The 20,716-nt window shown below is 39.2% G+C and overlaps 1 protein-coding gene across 8 annotated transcripts in view; it reads right to left on the bottom strand.

Annotated features, from left to right (window-relative positions):
• Positions 1-20,716, bottom strand: part of gria3b (glutamate receptor, ionotropic, AMPA 3b) — a 134,481-nt gene that overhangs the window by 35,669 nt on the left and 78,096 nt on the right. For all 8 annotated transcript variants that reach the window (XM_016251361.1, XM_016251362.1, XM_016251360.1 and 5 more), the window contains exons 5-9: positions 5,834-5,887; positions 5,162-5,323; positions 3,886-4,053; positions 3,542-3,646; positions 1,686-1,790 (exon numbers count right to left, since the gene is read on the bottom strand). In XM_016251361.1, the coding sequence (XP_016106847.1) occupies positions 1,686-1,790; positions 3,542-3,646; positions 3,886-4,053; positions 5,162-5,323; positions 5,834-5,887 (594 nt within the window). The remainder of the gene's footprint in view (positions 1-1,685; positions 1,791-3,541; positions 3,647-3,885; positions 4,054-5,161; positions 5,324-5,833; positions 5,888-20,716) is intronic.

Genomic DNA, 20,716 nt, shown 5'->3' with positions numbered 1-20,716 from the left:
CAAAGACACACACGCACACACTCACCCGCACACACACACACACACACACAGACACACACACACACATACACAAACAGACAGACAGACAGACAGACACACACACACACACACACACACACACACACACACAGACAGACAGACAGACAGCCGTGGTGCAATATCCCAGGGGTCTGAAATGCATTGGCAGTTGAGGGTGAGAGGTGAGGTAGGCAAGAACGTATGAAGTGAGAAGGAATCCGATTCATGAAGTAAATGGCAGTGATTGCAGAGGAATCATAATGTTGATTCTGTTCAGACACATTCAAGCACGTTGCACCTATATGCGACAGAAGCCTTCATCATTCCAACAGAAAGAACATTGAACATACTGTAGCCCTGCTAAAAAGACCAGCTTATGCCAGCATAAATTTTGGGCTGATTTATGCCGGGTATTGCTGGTTAGGAGTCTACTGCTGTTTTGGTCTAGCTGTTGGACCAGCACAGGTCAACTAGCATGACCGTTTTAGTGATATTGGCTGATTTACAGGTTTAGCTATATAAACAGCCTGGTGGAAACACCAGCAGCATACCAGCGTGCCATGCTGGGGACCAGCATCCAAAAACACAATATATGGTCTTTTCAGTAGGGAAACAAACCAAAGCAAAAACAAAGCCATTGTAAGGATCCAAACTCAAAAGCACTTTGTCGACAAGCAGAATTGAACAAAGAAAATTGCGCAAGCTGGTTTTACCCTCTCTTTTGCCCCCCATTTCAAACATTGCGGCAGCGGCTTGCTTTTTTAAGCACATCATTATTACCAAACAATATGGCTTCTCGCAGAGAGAATGCATCCCATTAGAGTCAGAGACAATTAGGGTGCCAGTGGGTTAGCAATGGTTTGTTTGTTCTGTGCTGAATGTATCCTCTCACCTCATCCTTTGTATGATTGTTTTCCTCCTGAATTCCACTCATGGAATAACCGACAGCTGCTGGTTTAATTGCTCACATTCAAGTCATTTGAAAGACTGACCTTGGTTTTTGGTGAAACAAAACAATTACGAGTGATTGTTGTTTTACACGGGATGATGTCGTGAGCATTGATTTGAATTCCTCAGAGATGCATGTTGGCCTTGCCAATTGGAGGCTGATGCTAAAGCTAATGTCATTAACGGAAGGAGATGAAGTGATACGTCAGCACCGAGCAGTCCTCCGGTCAATGTAAAGTGGATCTGTGCAGGGGCCTCATACCTGGCCCCGCTCAAATACGCTTTAACTTTGGTGGGGGCAAACCATCGAACCCTTCGTTGTCGCGGTAAGCGTTAGCTTGCTGTTGTAGCTCATGTGTCATTGACCATTTACTTGATGAGTGGAAACAAGTCTTACCTACATATGCATTGTATGCCTACTTGATGATGTCAATGTAAAACCATCATACCTAATGCCGTTATTGTGATGTCACTGCTACGACAGGCCACTGATATATGGAAAATCAAAATGCTTTGACACCCACACTGATACAGTTGAAACACTCATGCGCCGCGTTTCCTCGCGTTCGACTGTTTCAACGTGTAATGAGTGGATGGAAAGCAACACAAAAGAAATGTACTTCTACCCGCCCAGGACAGAATGTATCAATCTAGGAGTCAACACCATGACCCTGATGGGCAGAATATGCGACACGTTTAAAATGTCATGGAGCGTGTACCATAATAGTAGTGACCACAATTGTTCGGTTTTCCACTGAGGAATCGTTGGTGTACTGCTGATCCATTATATTAACAAAGCGCTCAAACTCGTTCCAGTATCCGATCTGCAAAGGGAAAACATTCGCGTTATTATCAAACAGCAAACATTTTTACTGCATTAACGCTAACTACCCCCCCCCCCCCCCCCCCAGCCCTTCTGTTCGGCTAAGGAGGCTGTTGTGGATGTGTACGCTGATAAGACTGTTCATTAAAAAAGTATTAGGTCTCCGTGCTGCGGCTGTTATTGCCTGGAGTTAAACAAAAAAGGCAAATTCTTGGCTGACATTTGTTAAATAGAAAAAAATGGTTATGGTGGAATTTTCAGGGATGCAGAAGCTGGAAGTTACTCTTGGATGTAATTATGCTCAACAAAAACTAAACTTGGTTAGGTTTTAATGATTTATGCATTCTGTTATCACAAGAGCGCGTTGTATGTTTCCTCTTTGCTATATGCTGGAGTTGTTTAGCAGTTGAGTGGCATGTGTCATAACCGTTAGCATAGCACTAGCCACTAGGGCATCACTGAGGTGACATTGCAGAGGGGTCCGACACAGTCTTGTACATCACTTCTGACAGCCACTGTCAGTGCACTTCTCCTTACCAACGCTGACCCCATCTAACCTTAGGCTTAACTACTCTCATCCATGGCGATTGTTGCTGGAATGCTGTGTTACAAAGGGCAGTTTCTATTAGCTCACAAGAAAGCTGATGAATGCTGGTTATGTTGATTCAAGCTGCTGTAAGTGGTAGGTAGTAAACTGTTTTAAATGGGGACAGTGGCTTTAAAGATGAATACAGTTTGATGAGCAGTTTTATTTTCTGTGATGCATTTCTTATTGAAATTAGAAGTTAAGACATATTGAAGGTCTTGTCCAACTACATCTTTTTGGAACCAATTAAGGCAAGACTATTTTTTTCCATGCATCATGCACTATTGTGAATTCTTTCTTTCTTTCTTTCTTTCTTTCTTTCTTTCTTTCTTTCTTTCTTTCTTTCCTTCCATCACTGAGCTAGAAATATCCCTTCAGTAACACTTACACACCAGACTTCACAGTTTTCTTTCTATCTATATTCTGAAGGTTTTTACAGATGGTTTGCTCATATATCATATGCTTGATTTATAAAACATTTTATTGCTATGGCGAAAATCTATTTATTTTTCTGGCTGTTGACAGTATTTTCTGATTTATGGAGTGATAAAAAGAGATCCAAAATCCTCTCTTTAAAGACATTTAACTCTTACACAGCAAGTCAACAAAATGAAGCAATAATTTTGAGCCATGCTCAACATGTAACCATGGTTCCCTGAGTAGGGAACGAGACACTGCGTCCTCTAGGTTTCTTGCCATGCTGCGGACGCAAGCTTCAGACGAAGAAGTGAATGATGTGTAGCTCCCGGCGCCGATTTATACTCTAGTCGCACCGGTAGTGACGTCATGGCTGTCGATTTCTGTTCAAATGTACGCATATTAGTGCATTTTTAAGTAGATAATGTTTATATATTTAAACATAACATTTCAGAAGATTTGTAAAACAAAATGTAATAATGTATTTTTATTCATTAACTGGGGATGTTTTTATTCAATTTACCTGTGATGTCTTGACTTAATTGTTGCTAAGTCAAGTGCAAGATGAGTCACCAGTATTTTTGGTCTATTTTCTCTATTGAGAATAACTATACATTTTAAATGTGTATGTCTGTTTTTTTCTCTCTCAGACTTTAAGTAAACTAGCATATACATATCGAAATGTTTGAGTTCTTACACTGACTTTTCAAAGCTTACACAACAAATGGACAGATTTACTGGTGACTTACTCTTCTTGGGCCCCCTGTTTTCATTTCATAAACATCAATAGTGTAGTTTGATCTGCGACCAAAGCTGTCAAACTGGATATTGCCAGTCATCCCTGGCACCTGGACCTGCAAGAAATGACAACACAAAGAAACCAGCAAAATAACAATGGTGCTTTGACACTAAGAATACATTAGGATGTGTCAGAGTAACGCATATGAATCATACGGAGGCATAATTCATTTCAAAGTACTCACTATGACAATCTGAATTACACACTGAGAGATTACAAATGGTTATTGTCATTTTAATAAAAGCTTAAGCACTCAGAATCTTGCATGAGAAAAAGAAAAGAACGACGTTTTACCATTTTGAGAGCTCGTTCAATGTCGATGCCTTGGCTCCAAGGGACCGCAGGGTTAGCCAGGCAATCGCCTGCACTGCCTCGTCTGGACACGTCTACTCGCTGGCGTCGCAGGTATCGGAACGCCTCCGCAATGACCAGGATAGCATCATAAGACAGCGCTGAAGTGTACTGTACACAACAACCATTAAGCACCTCACATTAACAGTTATTTGGTAGAGCAGTTTTAAATAAGCAAACACATTATCTGTAAGTAAACACTTCGAAGAGGGTTCAAATAAGCTGCCCTCTTCCAGGTCTACAAGCGCATGTTGATGTACATAATGAAGGATAATTGCGATGCATTACTGCATGTAATCATAGCTGGCAAATGCAACAAAAGACGACACACTTCAGGGATGTAGCTTGTGCATTGTTTCTTGCTATGTAAAAAGTGTTAACCAGGTTTCTAATTACAGAGATACATATGTAAAATGTTTAGTTTATGTGAGACTCTACAGGGTTTTGCTGCTATTGTTGTTCATGGGTGCAACCTGTAATTACATCCCATTTCAACCAAGAAAAGAGAACGAGCTGGCATCTGCTAATTTGCCGTGAGCTACGCTATTGTATTGTTTTGTATTTCTTCAAAGCGACTGTAGTGAGGAATTTAGCGACTACAATAAACGTAATATAATAAAGGTAACATCAAAGGAGACATTGTGCATTTACATTCTCCATTCAAAATGCCTTTTGATGCCTTCATTAAAATACTGTCTTGGAAAAGACTTGGAAAATGTGTATGGCTGCAAGTGCGAATTTCCACAGTGAGAAATTAATGAAAAATAAAATTAAAATAAAAGGAGTCTATTGTGTGAAATATACTTACAAAACGTACACAGTGCAAATTATGTACTGGGCCCCTAAAAGCTTCTTTTTTTTTAAAGCAAACTCTAATTAAAATCTTCCCTTGATTTTTTTGGTGACTTGGACATTTTTATAACATTCAGGTGTTTTTAAACCTGCTTGCCAGTTCGATGAGAGCATGGTCATTTTTTACCCACCCATCCACAATAAAACCTTAATTAAAACCGCATTTAAAATCTATTCATCTCATGATCATTGTTTAATTAGATGTAAACTGAGCACCAGTTTTAATAGCACCTTGGACTGAATGTCAGTATATCGACTGTTGCAAGGAAGGAAAATAAAGAAAATGGGCAAAGACAGAAAAAGTCAAAGATCAGAAGAAGAAGAAGAGACAACAACGATTGGTGTATATCTTTAAGTAGTTTCAGACCTTCAGCGGAGTGTTTCTAGCTTCAGGAAACTCTCTTTCATCTAGACGGTCCCATCTCTGGAGAAACTGTTGAACAACTGTGTTTTCAGGATTGATTATCTGGAAGCCACTAATGTTTGCTCCGCCAAGAAAGACCTTGTCCAGGCTGATGTTGGTAAAGCCCTGAGGAAAGAGATGATGGAAAAGAAGCAAGCTTAGGATCCATGAGATGATGGCAATATAACAATCATCATGTGAAAATGGATTAAACTCAATGTTTCTGGTTCAAAACCCAAAAGAGGAAAATCATTGGAGTTCCTTGTGGTATATTGAGTATAAATGAGTATTATATATTATATAAGGTTGTTAAATTGGTAGAACCATAAGAAAACTGATATTTATGATTCAAATATATCACTTTAGGAGAAAGAAAAAAATCACACTCGTGTATCGAAAGTGTGTAGAAATATATGAAAGTACTTGCTACTTTTTACTGATTACACTTACACTTTTTTAGAATTAAATTTAGTTGACAATCATATAAAAATGACAAATATTACACTCCTTTGTTGCATGTTTTGTAGTGGATGTGTATCTTTTCATCTTCTTGAACATTGTTATTTGTCTTTGAATTTCCATTATTTCTGAAAATCTCTCTGATTTAGTTAAAAGTACAGAGGTGCTGAAACTCACCAGATTGGCAATAACATAATGGTAGCCCCGACTGTTCTTCCCGAGTGCCACAACCTACAGGAAAGAGAATCAATAACAGTTTACAATCCATGTAAGAAGAGCGCAGGGTCCTTATATCGTCCCTCAGGAGAGCTCCTCTTAAGTGACAAAGGCGCTCAACATTGATGGATGTTTCCACATGCAGCGGCTGACAGTCTTTGATGTGGCTTGCTACTGTACGCTGACCAACGGGAATACACATGGACAAACCCCTACATGTCTCTGACTTCCTACGCATGAACAAAGGGCGTCACTGCTGGGCTGGGTGCGCAGATGACTGACCCGATCTGACCCTGCAACCTTCACCTCAGACCCCTTTCAATAGTGGCCATTAGTGAAGTGTACAAACACTGATCACCTCAAGATCATAATTTTGCTGTTTATGATCCTGGGTGATGTGTCCTCATGATTCATTTTGAACCCCAAGGTAAGATCTCACATGAGATTTTGAAAGCAGTTGGTTGTGACACATGCTTTGTGCAGGGTGAACACATATGCACTTAAAAGACAGAAAATACTTTTTTTTTTAAAGTGATAGTAATGCTCACTTTCAAATGGAATTCATTCTATGTCAACATCTATGAATTATCATTAGAGTACTAATGGAGTATTAGTAGATTGTTGGGTTAGGGTAAGTTGGAGATTTTGAAAGCAGTTGGTTGTGACACATGCTTTGTGCAGGGTGAACACATATGCACTTAAAAGACAGAAAATACTTTTTTTTTTTAAAGTGATAGTAATGCTCACTTTCAAATGGAATTCATTCTATGTCAACATCTATGAATTATCATTAGAGTACTAATGGAGTATTAGTAGATTGTTGGGTTAGGGTAAGTTTACATGTTTTGGTAAATTTACTTACATGTCTTCTACTAGGCAATGTCAAGTCCAAAAGAGAACAAAAAGCACCATCAACCGTTTATATGACACTTGCACCATATTGTAAGTGTTCTGCAAACGCATAATAGCTTTTTTTTTTAAAGGGAAATACTAAATTTCTCTTGTTACAAAAATCTTCTACAGTACACATATCTATCAAATCTGTGCATTATTAGTGATTAAGAGAGAACCAATGCCATTTGGCTTCACTGAATGTCAAACCACACGAATATTTAACACAGTTTAGGGTAACACTTTATTAGGGTGACCATAAGTGCCATTTTCCCAGGACGCGTCCTGGCCAGGATTTGTTTTGGCTTTGTTTTCCTGTTTTCATGCTTGCTGAAGGTAATGACCGCAAAGTAGTTTGACCAATAACATGCAAGCATTGTACATAATGGACCAATCATGGCGTGTGAGAAGGTGGGATCTACGGTCAAAGTGATGCAATTACGTGTACATATTAGGTGTGTTCGACTTAAAAGCAGTGCGGCTCAGACCGATCAGTGTTTGACATCAAAGTACCTCGAGAGCGTTTCGAAAGCATAACCGTCTGTATGGTACTTTGATGTCATACACCGATTGGTCTGCACACGCAAACAAAGCCAAAACCTCGATATTTTAGGCAATATAGAAATCCTGGCCAGGGAAAATGGCACATATGGTCACCCTAACTTTATTTTGATAGTCCACTTTAAACAGTCTACTAAATATAAGTAACTGCAACTACATGTCAACAAGCAGTCATTAAAATATTGTCTGAGTCAGTATCTGCTCACAGTTTATTTTGATTCTCCACCAACACACATTCAACTGCCTAAGCAACTCTGCAAGTATGTCAACTTATTCTACTAACCCTAACCCTAACTGTCTACTGATACTCTAGTGAGAGTTGCAAATGTATTACAGTTCATTAAAGTTAGTTGACATGTACAGGTAGTTGCAAAGTTATAGTTAGCAGAATGTCTAAAGTGGAACTGAAATAAAGTGTTAGCCAGTTTGAGAGAAATGGATTACAGCACACTCATTTGGATTACTTGCAGTACTTTTAGAAACCCGTTTTTGTCCTTTCCACTAAATGATTTCAACAGTATATCATCCGTGTCCTTTCTTGTTCCACAGAAGAGACAACCTCGTATAGATCTGGAACAACATAATGACAGCATTTTCATTTTTGGCCAACCTTTAACGCTTCCCCAAAACATTAAAGACTGTATCTTCTCTGATGCTCTTTCGCCATAATGCCCTTGACTTTTGGCTCCACTGAAGGCTTTTGGAGCCAGTGAGGTTATCAGTCCTGTCCCACAAACAAATACTGCTGCAGGCTCCTCACACCTGAGCGAGAGCTGGCGGACGAACAGAGATCACGACTGAACTTCACAGCCTGCGGGCCAGCAGGACCACTCTACAACCTTGATGTGGACACAGCCAGGGTCTAATGACACGATTCCATTCAAAGGGTCCAGACCGAGACCTGACGCGCACACGGCACAGAACACTAGTGCTAACCGAAGACATGATAGAATTTACATTTGAAGTGAATCAGTCCTTGAAATAACCAGTGGTCTTTGATGCTAGATGATTATGCATTTTTTTTTTACCTTTCCGTTCCCTGTTGAAAAACAAAAAACAGCATAAGCTGGTTAGGTATGTTTTGAAGCATGCCAGCTGGTTTGAGCTGGTTTAAGCTGGTCCTGAACTGGTTAAAAACTGATCATGAGCTGGTTTAAGCTGGTCCTGAACTGGTCCTAAGGAACTAGCTTCTACTCAGGACCAGTTCATAACCAGCTTAAACCAGCTCATGGCCAACTATGGACCAGCTTAAACCAGTTCAAACCAGCTGCCATTCTTCAAAACTTACCTAACCAGCTAATGCTGTTTTTTTCTCTCCAGCAGAGTTAATGTTTAATACACAGTAGTTGCTTGTGCATGTAAAAAATCTGCAAAGTTACAAACCACAAAGTCCACGCCAAAGAAACTTCCAAAAAGGGAAACACTTGCCTGAAACGCCTCATTGGTAGTCCTCCCATTATTTCTGGGACTTAGGTATGTCATCATGTTACACATTTGCATAATGTCCACCTACTGGCTGCTTTTGTCTGCCCTCAAACAACAGTTGGGTATGTGATTTCGATATGTCGAGAAGACGCTGTTGTTGTTGTTTTTTCACTGCAAGGGCAAAAACATTGTATGGACTTACTATAGAGATGCCATAGTTATTGTTTACAGCTGCTCATGAAGCCTCAGGAGCTAAAACCTGATTATCTTCTTCTTCTTCTTGTTGCTTTACGGCGGATCGCAGACTTATAAGTGCATTACCGCCACCTATATCTCAAATGGACCATTGACACTCTATCTACAATCTCCTGATTAACCTACCAAACACCCTCCACGCCAAAGAAACTTCCAAAAAAGGAAACACTTGCCTGAAACGCCTCATTGGTAGTCCTCCCATTATTTCTGGGACTTAGGTATGTCATCATGTTACACATTTGCATAATGTCCACCTACTGGCTGCTTTTGTCTGCCCTCAAACAACAGTTGGGTATGTGATTTCGATATGTCGAGAAGACGCTGTTGTTGTTTTTTTTTCACTGCAAGGGCAAAAACATTGTATGGACTTACTATAGAGATGCCATAGTTATTGTTTACAGCTGCTCATGAAGCCTCAGGAGCTAAAACCTGATTATGGTAATGACCATAACATTTCAAACACACACTTTAAACATTTGACCAATCACAACAGACTGGGCTGGAGCAGACAGAGTTGGATTTAAAGAGACAGGAGCTAAAAAAAAAAAGTGTTTCAGGCAGTGTGTGGAAAGAAAGGCTGCTGCAGTGTATAGAATTACAAAAATAATGTGCTCAATGATCTGTAAATCATCTAAATGTATTCTAGCATAGCCCAAAAATAAAATTATGAACTTGTAATTGAACATAATACGGGCACTTTAAATGACAATATTCAACAACTGTAATATTTCACAGCAGCAGATTACTGAAATCCCAGCATGTAACATAGACGGATGAAGGTGGGCTGATTTCTGAGAGGCATTATGGGGCTGGATTACAGTTGCGCTCTGAGTTAATGTGAAGTAAATACCCGAAGATTCCTGCGCTCACTTTGTAATCTTCCTCCCCCCACTGGCACATTGATCCCACCTCTAGCACTGTCACCTTTGTGTTGGCCAGAAAGAGATTTGGTGTCCTTGAGGGTAGTTTTCACCCCGTTGTGACGAGCAAAGACAGACCAGAGTGACCCTGTGCTCGCCAACAGACAGAAGCTATTCACACGGGTCTGAACACAGAGAGAGCCCAGCGCATGAGCCCAAATGAAAGCAATCGCAAAGCATTCAGTCCAGAGGTTCAATAAAACCAGACGTCAGCGTGACCTTTAGCTAAAACACGCAGAGCTGGGATTTGGACTTGAGCGCAATAACTGGAAAAACAGTTTGATTGTTTTAGGAAAATGATGTTAAATGGCATAGCAGGGACTATATAATTGCTCTTCCTTGCAGTGAGCGGTTAGGGTTTCATTTCTTGGGGGCTGATGAAGAAAATGATATTGGATAGTAGCATAGAAGAAAACAAAAATGAAACAAAAATAAAAAATAACTAGATTTGCATTTCCTAGAGGAAATATCTGTGCTTGCAAGGCAGCAAAAGAGTGTTCAAATGTTAGGTAAAATATAGTGTTAGAGAGAGAAATGGAGAGAGGCTGATATTAACATGCTAAATTAATGACTAAAGAATGTAAGAAAGAAAAGATCAATCACGATAATTCAATATGTAAATCAGTTTAAAAAAGGAAGACTAATATTGCATGCATTTTCCAAAATTTCTGATTTCTCTCTGAATGGTTTATGATACCAAACTTTGACTGAAAAAAAAAGAAATGTATATTTGTTTGCTATCTGTTTGACATCACTCAGAACAAGTCATTTTTACAGCTCATGCTTATTGCTGCTCTTTGTGGACTGGGACGGAAGGTTTGGGTTTTGAAAGTTACAGTAGGTTTTCACAATACAATCTCAAAAGATAATTCCTCATAATGCTATATCTGAAGAAGAAGAAGAAAAACAGATCACATACCTAAGGCTACAAAACAAAGTTTGGATGAAGTCTGTATATTATGCAGTTGAAGCTGAATTAATTATGGAACATTGAGGAGAAGGAAAAAAAAAGAGAACGTTCACTGCAGTGTTGCACTGTAACTAAACAAATAACAATGCATAGGAAGAAAACGATGTGTAAGAATCATTAAAAATTTTTATTCCGAATGCAAAAAGTGTCTTATCTCACTCACAGCTTGAGTGCAGCTTGGGTAACAAAAAGCTGCAGCATCATCAATTCCTCCTCCAACACTTACCTCATGGCATGACCAATCAATAAGCATTCTTCAAAACTCATTGAGGGCTGAGGCTGGGGGAGGGCAAATGGCCCCAAACGCTTTCCAAAAGCTCTCTAGAACACTCAGTTATCTTCATTTTTGCTCCCTCAGGCTAGCTTTTATGTGGGCAGGCCAGAAGCCGGAATGATCCCGGGGGGATACATTCTAATTAACTGGCAGAGGCATCTGTACCTCTCCTGTCCTCTCAGCTGCTTTGAATTTAAACCTCTGTGAGCTGAGCAGGTCTGGCTCTTTTCCAAAAGACAAACTAAATACACTAGCCTATGCAAATAGATTTGAATCCATGTATAACTTGTCTGAAACATTAGACACCTTTAATATTGGATTTTACTCAAATCACCATTGCAACATCGGGCTGATCCAATGCAAAGCATAATCCAACGTACATTTAAGTGGTTTAATAAAAAGCAACATGTAAAACCTCCCAAACCATAATGCTTTAAAGGGGTCATATGATGCGATTTTTTAAGCTTTCCTTTCTCTTTGGAGTGTTACAAGCTGATCATGAATAGATAAAATAGATAAAAATCCCTAAAGTTGCAAAGACTAAAGTCTCAAACCCAAAGAGATATTCTTTATAAAAGTTAAGACTTGTCCATGCCCCCACATGTCTACATCACTGTATGAGAAGATTTTCATAACACCGCCCAAATGTTTACGCAAAGAAAGAAGGCATAACTTTGATTCTCGCTGTAGTATTGCTGCCGCCGCCATGACGTGGAGACACTGTGTGTTTCGTTGTGAAAGCGAAAATACTTTGTTTGTCCTTCCGAAAGAGGACACGACTAGAAATCAGTGGTTAAGTTGTATTTACAACACTGTTACAGAACAGTTCAACCCAAATATTCGTGTTTGTGCAACGCATTTTACGAAGGACTGTTTCCTGATCCTGGGAGAGTAACGTTAGCCTACAATGCCAGCTGTTCTGACTCACAGACTGTAAGTATGTTTTCATATTTAAAGAATTTTCCACTGACGATTCAAACGCGAGTTTTGAGCAGTGTAGAGTAGCACTTGTTGTTTGTCATTTCTCCAATCACAAATGCAGACATGGTTTTATGTTTACGCGGCGCGATGCAACACAACACGTAAAATGACAGTATAAGTCATTATAATCAGTTATTATGTTCCCACTGGATGCTACAAATACCTTGTTTGTAATGGATTTTATTGGTTTTGTCTCGTCGCGCCGGGACACATGGAAACAGTATGGTAAGGGGCATAACATTTCCGTCACACGCTTGAGGTATTCGGCCAATCACAACGCACTGGATAGCTGGCCAATCAGAGCACACCTCGCTTTTCAGACCGATGAGCTTTGTAAAAATCGAGGCGTTTCAGAAAGGCGGGGCATAGAGGAGCAACAATAATGTACAGTATGTGGAAAATTATGGGATTATTTAACCTTACACCACATAAACACATTTCATTACACCAAATAAACAAAATAATGTTCTTTTTTAGCAACGTCATATGAACCCTTTAAATCCGTTATACCATCAATAAAATGAATATGCATATGCTAGTACCCCAGTAAATATCAGCATTCCAGTGGAAACCAATGACTGCATAGAGTCTGAACCTCATAGAAATGTATGAAGTTTGAATGATCATGCATCACACTTCTTCTTCTTTTTTTTTTTGCAAAATAAAAATGTTCATAGCAAAGTTAATTTTTTCATAATTATACATTTGTTTGAGGATGAGTTCATCGAGCATCGCTGCAACCCTACATAGAATGGATGGATGGATAGACATTTTTATGAGAGCTCTGCAGGAAAAAAAAGATTCAGGTTTAATATAAGAAAGTCAGATGATGATGACCTGAAGTATTTGATGGGAGCAAAAAAGAAGAAATTGACATGAAGAGAGGCAGAACTATTGATAGAGGTTACCAACCACCACTATTTTCATAGTAGAAAGCCCTCTGAGGTAATAGTTGTCGATAGTTTAAAATATATATATTAAGAAGAACATGGTCATCTTCAAAGGATCAAGTGGACCATTGGCACTAATGGCTGCCTTTTCAACACCAATCTGGTTTTTGATCTAAGACATATGCTTCAAAATCCCCCCAAAAGAGCTGTGACCCATCTAAAATCGTTAAACCAATCAACCCCGTAACTTATTTTCTAAAGTTTCCATTTTAAGAATCTCTCCATATCCATGTATTCCTGTTAAAGGTTGTAGAGTGAGATCTTGAGCTGAAAAATCAATCCTGCTTTGGGGTCTGTGATCATTTCCCACCCCCGTTTGACCTGAAAGATGACCCAGCCAATGGAGTCTGGTCCCTGTTAAACTCAGCAACATCACTATGGTGGCCATCTGTCTGAATTTAGGTCGCACAAATACCATGTTCATCTACTAGCACAGTCTTGAGCCAGATGCCCATATGTCCTGTCACTCATTTATATTTTAACCAGTTTTATAATTAATAAATAAATACATTTTAAAATATGCTATGTTTAAAATAATATTAAATGACCTACATTTTGACAAATTGTCAGTATGATCGTTTAGAAAAATGTTGTGTCTCAGATCAAGACAGTGGAGTTCCTCTTCAGGAACTCGAGCTGCGTCGAGAACACTAGGGGAACGCCTTCAGTGACCCACGCTCTGAATCACATGTGAAATCAGTCCAATAGCTGAGCGGTACGTCACGGCGGATGACGTCATGAACGGGAAGCTATAAAAGCACGTGCGGCGGAGCCAGCGTCAGCTTTCTGTCATTCAGCAAAGCGCTCTGTGTGTGTCAGTCATATTTATTGTTGTCTGTCAAAAGTCTATAAGCTAACGCTGGCTCCGCCGCACGTGCTTTTATAGCTTCCCGTTCATGACGTCATCCGCCGTGACGTACCGCTCAGCTATTGGACTGATTTCACATGTGATTCAGAGCGTGGGTCACTGAAGGCGTTCCCCTAGTGTTCTCGACGCAGCGTCTCGTTCCCTCGAGGAACTAGGGTTACATACGTAACCTGAGACGTTTTGTTCCTGAATTATTCAGTGTTTTTGAACAAATCAGTTGAGTCAATGATTCAATGACCTATTAATAATGTTTTCCCTACAGTTACTAATGAGATTTTTTTTTCTTTTTAGAGATTTTTGGTCTTGGAAGTTTTTGATGAGAAATGTATGAGCTCATATTGAAATAACTGACATTTGATTGCAGATTTTGTTATCTCGCTGAACTTTGAGGCATTTTTGAGCTCTCTTCTGAAACTCTAGAGAAGTCATGTGAGATTACTGGAATTCTTTTATTTATAGGAAATGTGAGAAGCAGGAGACCTGAGCAAAAGTCAACCCAGCCTCATTGAAAACACTTGCTTGTGGCAACATTTCTGCAACACTGATATTACATACTGCACCTTATTGCATGTTTCCCGGCAGTTTCAAAGTGAAACGTCCAGTGAGTAGTGCTAAAACTCGCATTCAATACATGACCATGGCCATGTTTTTATTATGTCGGTACAGGTATGTATTGTGGCAGTTCAGACTTCAAATGTCCATTGAGTGTCGTTAAAATGTCAATGCTTTGTCGTGTTGAAAATAACAAACCCCCTACCCCAAACCCAACTCTAGACCTACCCAGAAGTGTTAACGATAGCAAAATATAAAAAATATATAAAATATATTAAAAACATTTTGCTTGTGCATCCGTGCTATTTTAACTTACTTACATGGGTTTGAGCTGTTTTGTTGAACCGTAGTTTCACGTCACCTCACAAGTGTCGTTATCGCGTGAGCAACTGAGCAAACTTACTGCATTAGAAAACCCATGCATATGAAAATATATACAGTATGTGACGCCAACGTTCAAAAGTGTCATTTTTGAACAAATCCTGCAGCATTTTAAAATTGTTTTGAAGGCATAACATAATATTGTTCAAGGAACTGTGCGGAAATTTGTCAAAACTCTTAAAGGGTCATAAAACCCCAGACTACTTTTTCCGAGATTTTAGCAGAGGTGTTTGTGTTGCACATCATAGAAGACAATATTAGCATCCGATAATTTTAACTGTTGGAGAAAACTGGTTAATTTTAAGCTTTTTTGTGCTATTTTCATCTTCCGGGTTTACAATCTACATTGTGTTGACGTCACAATTTGTGATGTGGCAATGGACTATAGTACATCGATGCCTCGTCAGTGTCTATTAAATTATTCATGAGACTGCGTGTTCTTATCCTATGAGAAGACGCTTCGCTTAATTCTTCACAACAGCATGTGCTGATTTGCTATGACAGACATTTCAAACTGTGAGATGACATCGCGCACAATAACTGAGAGAAACTTTCATGGATCGAAGAAGAGTGTTTGTTTTTGCTTTGTAATAAGAGTTCGGCACAAATGCGATTCATTCACTTGGTGAGCATAACCGTTGTTACAGGTCTGTGACACAACCCATCAAAAGGCTTATATAAACGCCACAGAATAAGCCTTAAAAGTTCTGCAACAGGTGCAACAGCTCGTTCATATATATGTTTTCGATGCAGAGTGCAAATGGCTGTGCATTTATTTGTGTTTTTAACTCGATGGGAGCAAAATGAAACTGTCTGAACGCGAAGCTGTGTGTTTTCTGTCTCCCCTCTTCCCCCTCCTCCACTGTGCACCACGCCCACTTTTTTAGCATTTTTTAAAACTGTGGTGAGAACTAACCAGTGCTGAAACGGGGGGTTTCATGACCCTTTAATCAAAACTCTCAGGCTGATGATACACGGGGCAACATTTTGAGCTATTTTGCCGGGCAACTTTTTTTTGAGCCGTGTTGCTTGGGCACTTTCCCACTGAGAATGGGTAACAAATTTCTATCTGGATACTTTAGATCGGTCGTGGGCCTGTGCCTCCCCTGGTAGCCCGACAACATTGCTCAAAAAGTTGCCCCGTGTATCATCAGCCTCACCCTGTTAACCATAATTTGTGTGAAAAGGAATAAAAAGTTGTGGGAATTTTACTGCCTCTATTGTCCATTTCAGCTACTTTGCCACAAGTATGCATGTTCAATAAAGCTGGGGAGGCAAAAGTCAAATAATATTTACATTTAAAGACAACCGATATATAAATACAGAGTTCTGGCATGAGACTCTAGATGGCGCAGTCCGATAGGTCTAACTCAATCTGACCTAAAGACATCATTATCACATGGCACAGCTGACTGGTTCTCTCCTGTATCGTTAGCCAATGAGCTCGCTGCTCAACATTCAAATATATGACTAGTGCTTGCCGCAGCAGTTGCAGCTCGCTTCAGAAACCCTCCTCCTTCCCCAGCTCCACCTGTATAGATCTGCTACGAGGTGATTCATGTATGCTATATGGAGGTTATTTCATGTATGTTATATTTGCAGCAGCAATATTTCTTACATGCTCACAGCAGCATGTTTTGGATGTATTGGCAGTAGCAAGTCTCGGTACCGCAGCAGCAGCAGTGTAGCAGATCTATTCTGCCAAGACCAAATAAATTAACATTGTCATGTACATTACCATGCCAATCCCTCCGAGAGTTATCTTGACAGAAATAGATTTCATGTGTGTTTTTACTTTTGCAGCAACTGCCAAGGTGCTACAGGGTCATTCCTTTCTTAATGTTTATACAGTTGTCCGTTGTTTCAGGCATGTCTAAGCTCAACGTACATGATGTTCTGTGTTATGTTTGTTCTTCCCATATTTATTTCTCTGTGGTTAAAGAAAGAATTGTGACTGGCTCTAAATTCAGCAGCTGCAACTTGAGCATATTTGACTATCAAAACTAGAAACACGAGTGTGTGGATTACTGTTAGTGTATTTTTAATTAAGATTTCGGATTACCCTCTTTACTATGTTTGACTATTGCCTGTTCCTGAATCCTGTTTCATTCCGTCTCACTCTGTTTGCCTCCTGCGGTACAACTCTACCTCCCTAATCCCATTAGATTTTTAAAGTGACATGTTAAACGCTCTCCAGAGCCTGTGAGCTTTTAAGAGATTTTAAGGCCCCAGTCTTTAGGATTTACCTCAGATGAGCCTCGAGCATTGTTTTATTTTGAGTCATACTTTCTCAGCCTGCTTCTGTTTGCAGGGCTAAAGGGATCGCTCTCTCAAAAATGAATTCTGTCATGACATGAGGGTGAGAAAATTATTTTGCGTGAACTATCCCTTTAAGTTTGTTATTAGCCATTTATACACTGACCTTCATGCAACATTCAACCCTGAAACACTTCTTTGTGAAACAGGGTTGGCACAAAACCAGTTCTTAATGAGTCATGTACGATGATGATTTTTTTCGTGATTTATTACAACAATTTTGTTGAAACAAGTGAACCTATTCTATAAATTTAGAAATATATTTGTATTTTATCAAATAAATAGATATTCAGATTAGTACTTTAAGGATTCTTAAATTATATTCTGTTATATTTTATTCTGATTTTGTATATGTATTTCCCATTTGGCCTTCAACTGTATATCGATTTTTGCTAGGCATATCACCTCAAAATGCACAGACTGAATGAATTCAAAGGTACATCTCCATCCTCTGAAGAGACCTATTCTTTATGCTTCATGGTGGCAGATCTAGCAAGGCTTCAGTGAAACACAGGCTCTCAATACATTTTAATATTGTTCCTCCCACACTCCTGACACATCCCGGCTCTCTAGTTAGTGCTGCACATTGTATCTCAAAGTTAGTCCCAGATGTAATTTATTCATCCCACCATATCCCCTAGATTAAGATGGACAGGTTGATGTCTTTACTTTAACGTCAGTGCAGAAAGCCCAGGTGGAGCCAATGCCCCTACAAAAACACTCTGAGACTCATCAAACAATGTGCATGTTCTTATTCAGTCATTACAGAGACACTGCGGCGATTGCATCAAATCCTTCATAAAGCAGATATTGGCATTTTGTACCATTTTGCAGCGCTATTTACCATATTGACACATACAGTAGCATGACGCATGAAATGGCACTCTGCTTATGACAGGCCTTCATGCTCTCACAGAGTAAAATGACACATCTTGAGTGTAAACCCCAGATCACAAGCTAGTTTTCCTCTTGAAAAAGCACAAGCCCCTCCGTGCTCCCACTGCAGGGGCACTGCTTATAAATTATTGCGATGGGTTGACATACTCAGTATAGCAGGGCAGTAAAAACTGTCACCATTGCTCTTCGCAAAGCTTAACTCAGCTGTTGAAACCCTCTGGAGGCCGGCTCCCATTCGCAGTTTGTGCTGGAGATCACGAAATGCAGATGGATTACGGTGAGCAGAAGTCTATAGCACGGTTCTCCTGTCTCGCTGCAGGTCTCTGAAGGACCGCGGTCCAGAAACTTATCTCGGCTATCAGTGTCAGCAGGGCCGGGGAGATTAGTTCAATTAGATCCAGTTTAGCCAATACATGCTGAGGTCGGAAAAGGGAATTAAAAACACGTGTCCCCAGGAGCAATAACATAAGACTCCTGCTGCAATTTTCCCAATTCCTCTCCTGCCTGCTCGTTTTCACCCTTAAACTGCTGCAACGTTTAGGAAAGGTACAGCCAGAGGCAAAGACATGGTACAAATATTTCACTGATTTATTGAAAAGACATAGATTAAGTTTTAGAGGACACATTGTGAATAAATGCAGATTATACTGTAGAGGGCTGCAGGGATTTTTGTAGGCCAAAATCTAGCAATGAGCATTTTAGCACGTCTAGTTTCAGTTCTTAGAATTGACAAGACGGTTGACCCTGAGTGGTCAGCTAAATATCTACAGTGGATCTAAAATATTAATAATTAATCATAATTAGTTATGGTTAATTATTCATATTTCCTGTTGTGAGCTAAATTCGCTACAATCATCCTAAAATCGATAGGTTTTTGAATGGGTTAAATGCCTGAAATAAGGTCTGTAGGGAACATAAGCTCAAGATATTTTCATGTTTTAATCAACATGGCAATTTATGTAAGAATGTTTGGTCACACTTTAGTTTGGGGACCAGTTCTTACTAGTAACTAACTATTGGCTACTATTAATACTTAGTAAGGTAGTTGTTAAGATTTGGTATGGGATAGTGTTAAGGGATCTAAAATATGGTCATGCAGAGTAAGACATTAATATGTGCTTTATAAGCACTAGTAAACAGCCGATATGCTGATAATATGCATACTAATAAACAACTAGTTAATAGTGAGAACTGGTCCTTAAATTAAAGTGTGCTTGTGTTTTATGAATGAGGACCAGTGAGATTTTAATTCAGTAAGAACAGAACAGAACAGAACAGAACAACATACCATCTTATCATTTACTCACTTTCAAGTTGTTCCAAACTGTATGAGTTTCTTCTGCTGAACACAAAGATTATATTTTGATGAATGGTTGTAACCAAACATTTGCTAGTCCTCATTGGCCTCATATAGTATATATATATATATATACACAGTATATTACTATGGAAGTCAATAGGGACTAGCAACAGTTTGATTACTCACATTTTTCAAAATATCTTCTCATATTTTATTACTTTTAAAAGAATACAAGAATACATCAATTATAAATGCTCAACAGATTTATATAAAACATGTATTCAGTCTTTCTTTGAAGCATATGCTGTAAAGTTACGATTCATCTCAAAGCTGGCTGTTGTGGTTTGAGGATTAGAACTCTATTGAAAGATTTTCTGAAATCACTATGGAAAAACTGAATGGGGAAAATACTTTCAAGAACGCAGGCTGCAGAAAAAAATAAATATAAATCAGGTAGTTACTGTTGCGCTCTATTGATTTGTAGCAGTCTTTTTCAAAGAATACAGCAATGACAACATTATTTGCCAGAGTAAAGAAAACTGAATTACAATAATAATAATAATAATAAGTTTAATTTATATAGCACCTTTCCCAAGCTCAAGGACACTGCACAATGACAGAAGCAATACATTCCTACATACGTGGACAAGACATTTTCCAAGTCCAGAACATGTGGTTGCAGTTGCATACCACAGTAATAATACAGTATTATAAAGAGGAAAAAAAAAACAAAACATTATAACAGGTAACATTAACATGACATTATAACAGGTAATATTGGTGGAACATATAGGTTTTGAGTTTAGACTTAAATTCGTGGAGTGTGGTTATTGTACGGAGAGCCAGGGGCAATGTGTTCAAAAGTTTGGGAGCCATAGCAGAGAAAGATCTACCTCCCATAGATAATAGGTGAAATCTCGGAACACAAAGAAGTTAAACTCCAGATGATCGAAGTGGACGAGAGGGAATATACGTATGGAGAAAGCAGGTCAGAGAGATAGGTAGGTGCAAGACCATGGAGTGACTTAAAGGTAAGCAGAAGAATTTTATAAATGATATGAGAGGACACAGGTAGCCAGTGGAGGTTGAATAGAATAGGAGTGATATGTGCAGACCGTTTAGTGTAAGTTAGCATTCTCGCTGCAGAATTTTGAATATATTGCAATCGAGAGATGGAGCGTACTGGTAATCCGGAAAAAAGAGCGTTGCAGTAATCAAGGCGAGATGTGATTGAAGCATTTATTAATAATTCTTTTGGACTGATGAAGGAACGGAGTTTGGCAATACGGCGAAGTTGAAAAAA

Source organism: Sinocyclocheilus grahami, unplaced genomic scaffold (assembly GCF_001515645.1).
Source record: "Sinocyclocheilus grahami isolate Dianchi unplaced genomic scaffold, SAMN03320097.WGS_v1.1 scaffold1040.1, whole genome shotgun sequence".
NCBI classification, from domain to species: Eukaryota; Metazoa; Chordata; class Actinopteri; order Cypriniformes; family Cyprinidae; genus Sinocyclocheilus; species Sinocyclocheilus grahami.
This window is presented reverse-complemented; position numbering and strand designations above follow the sequence as displayed.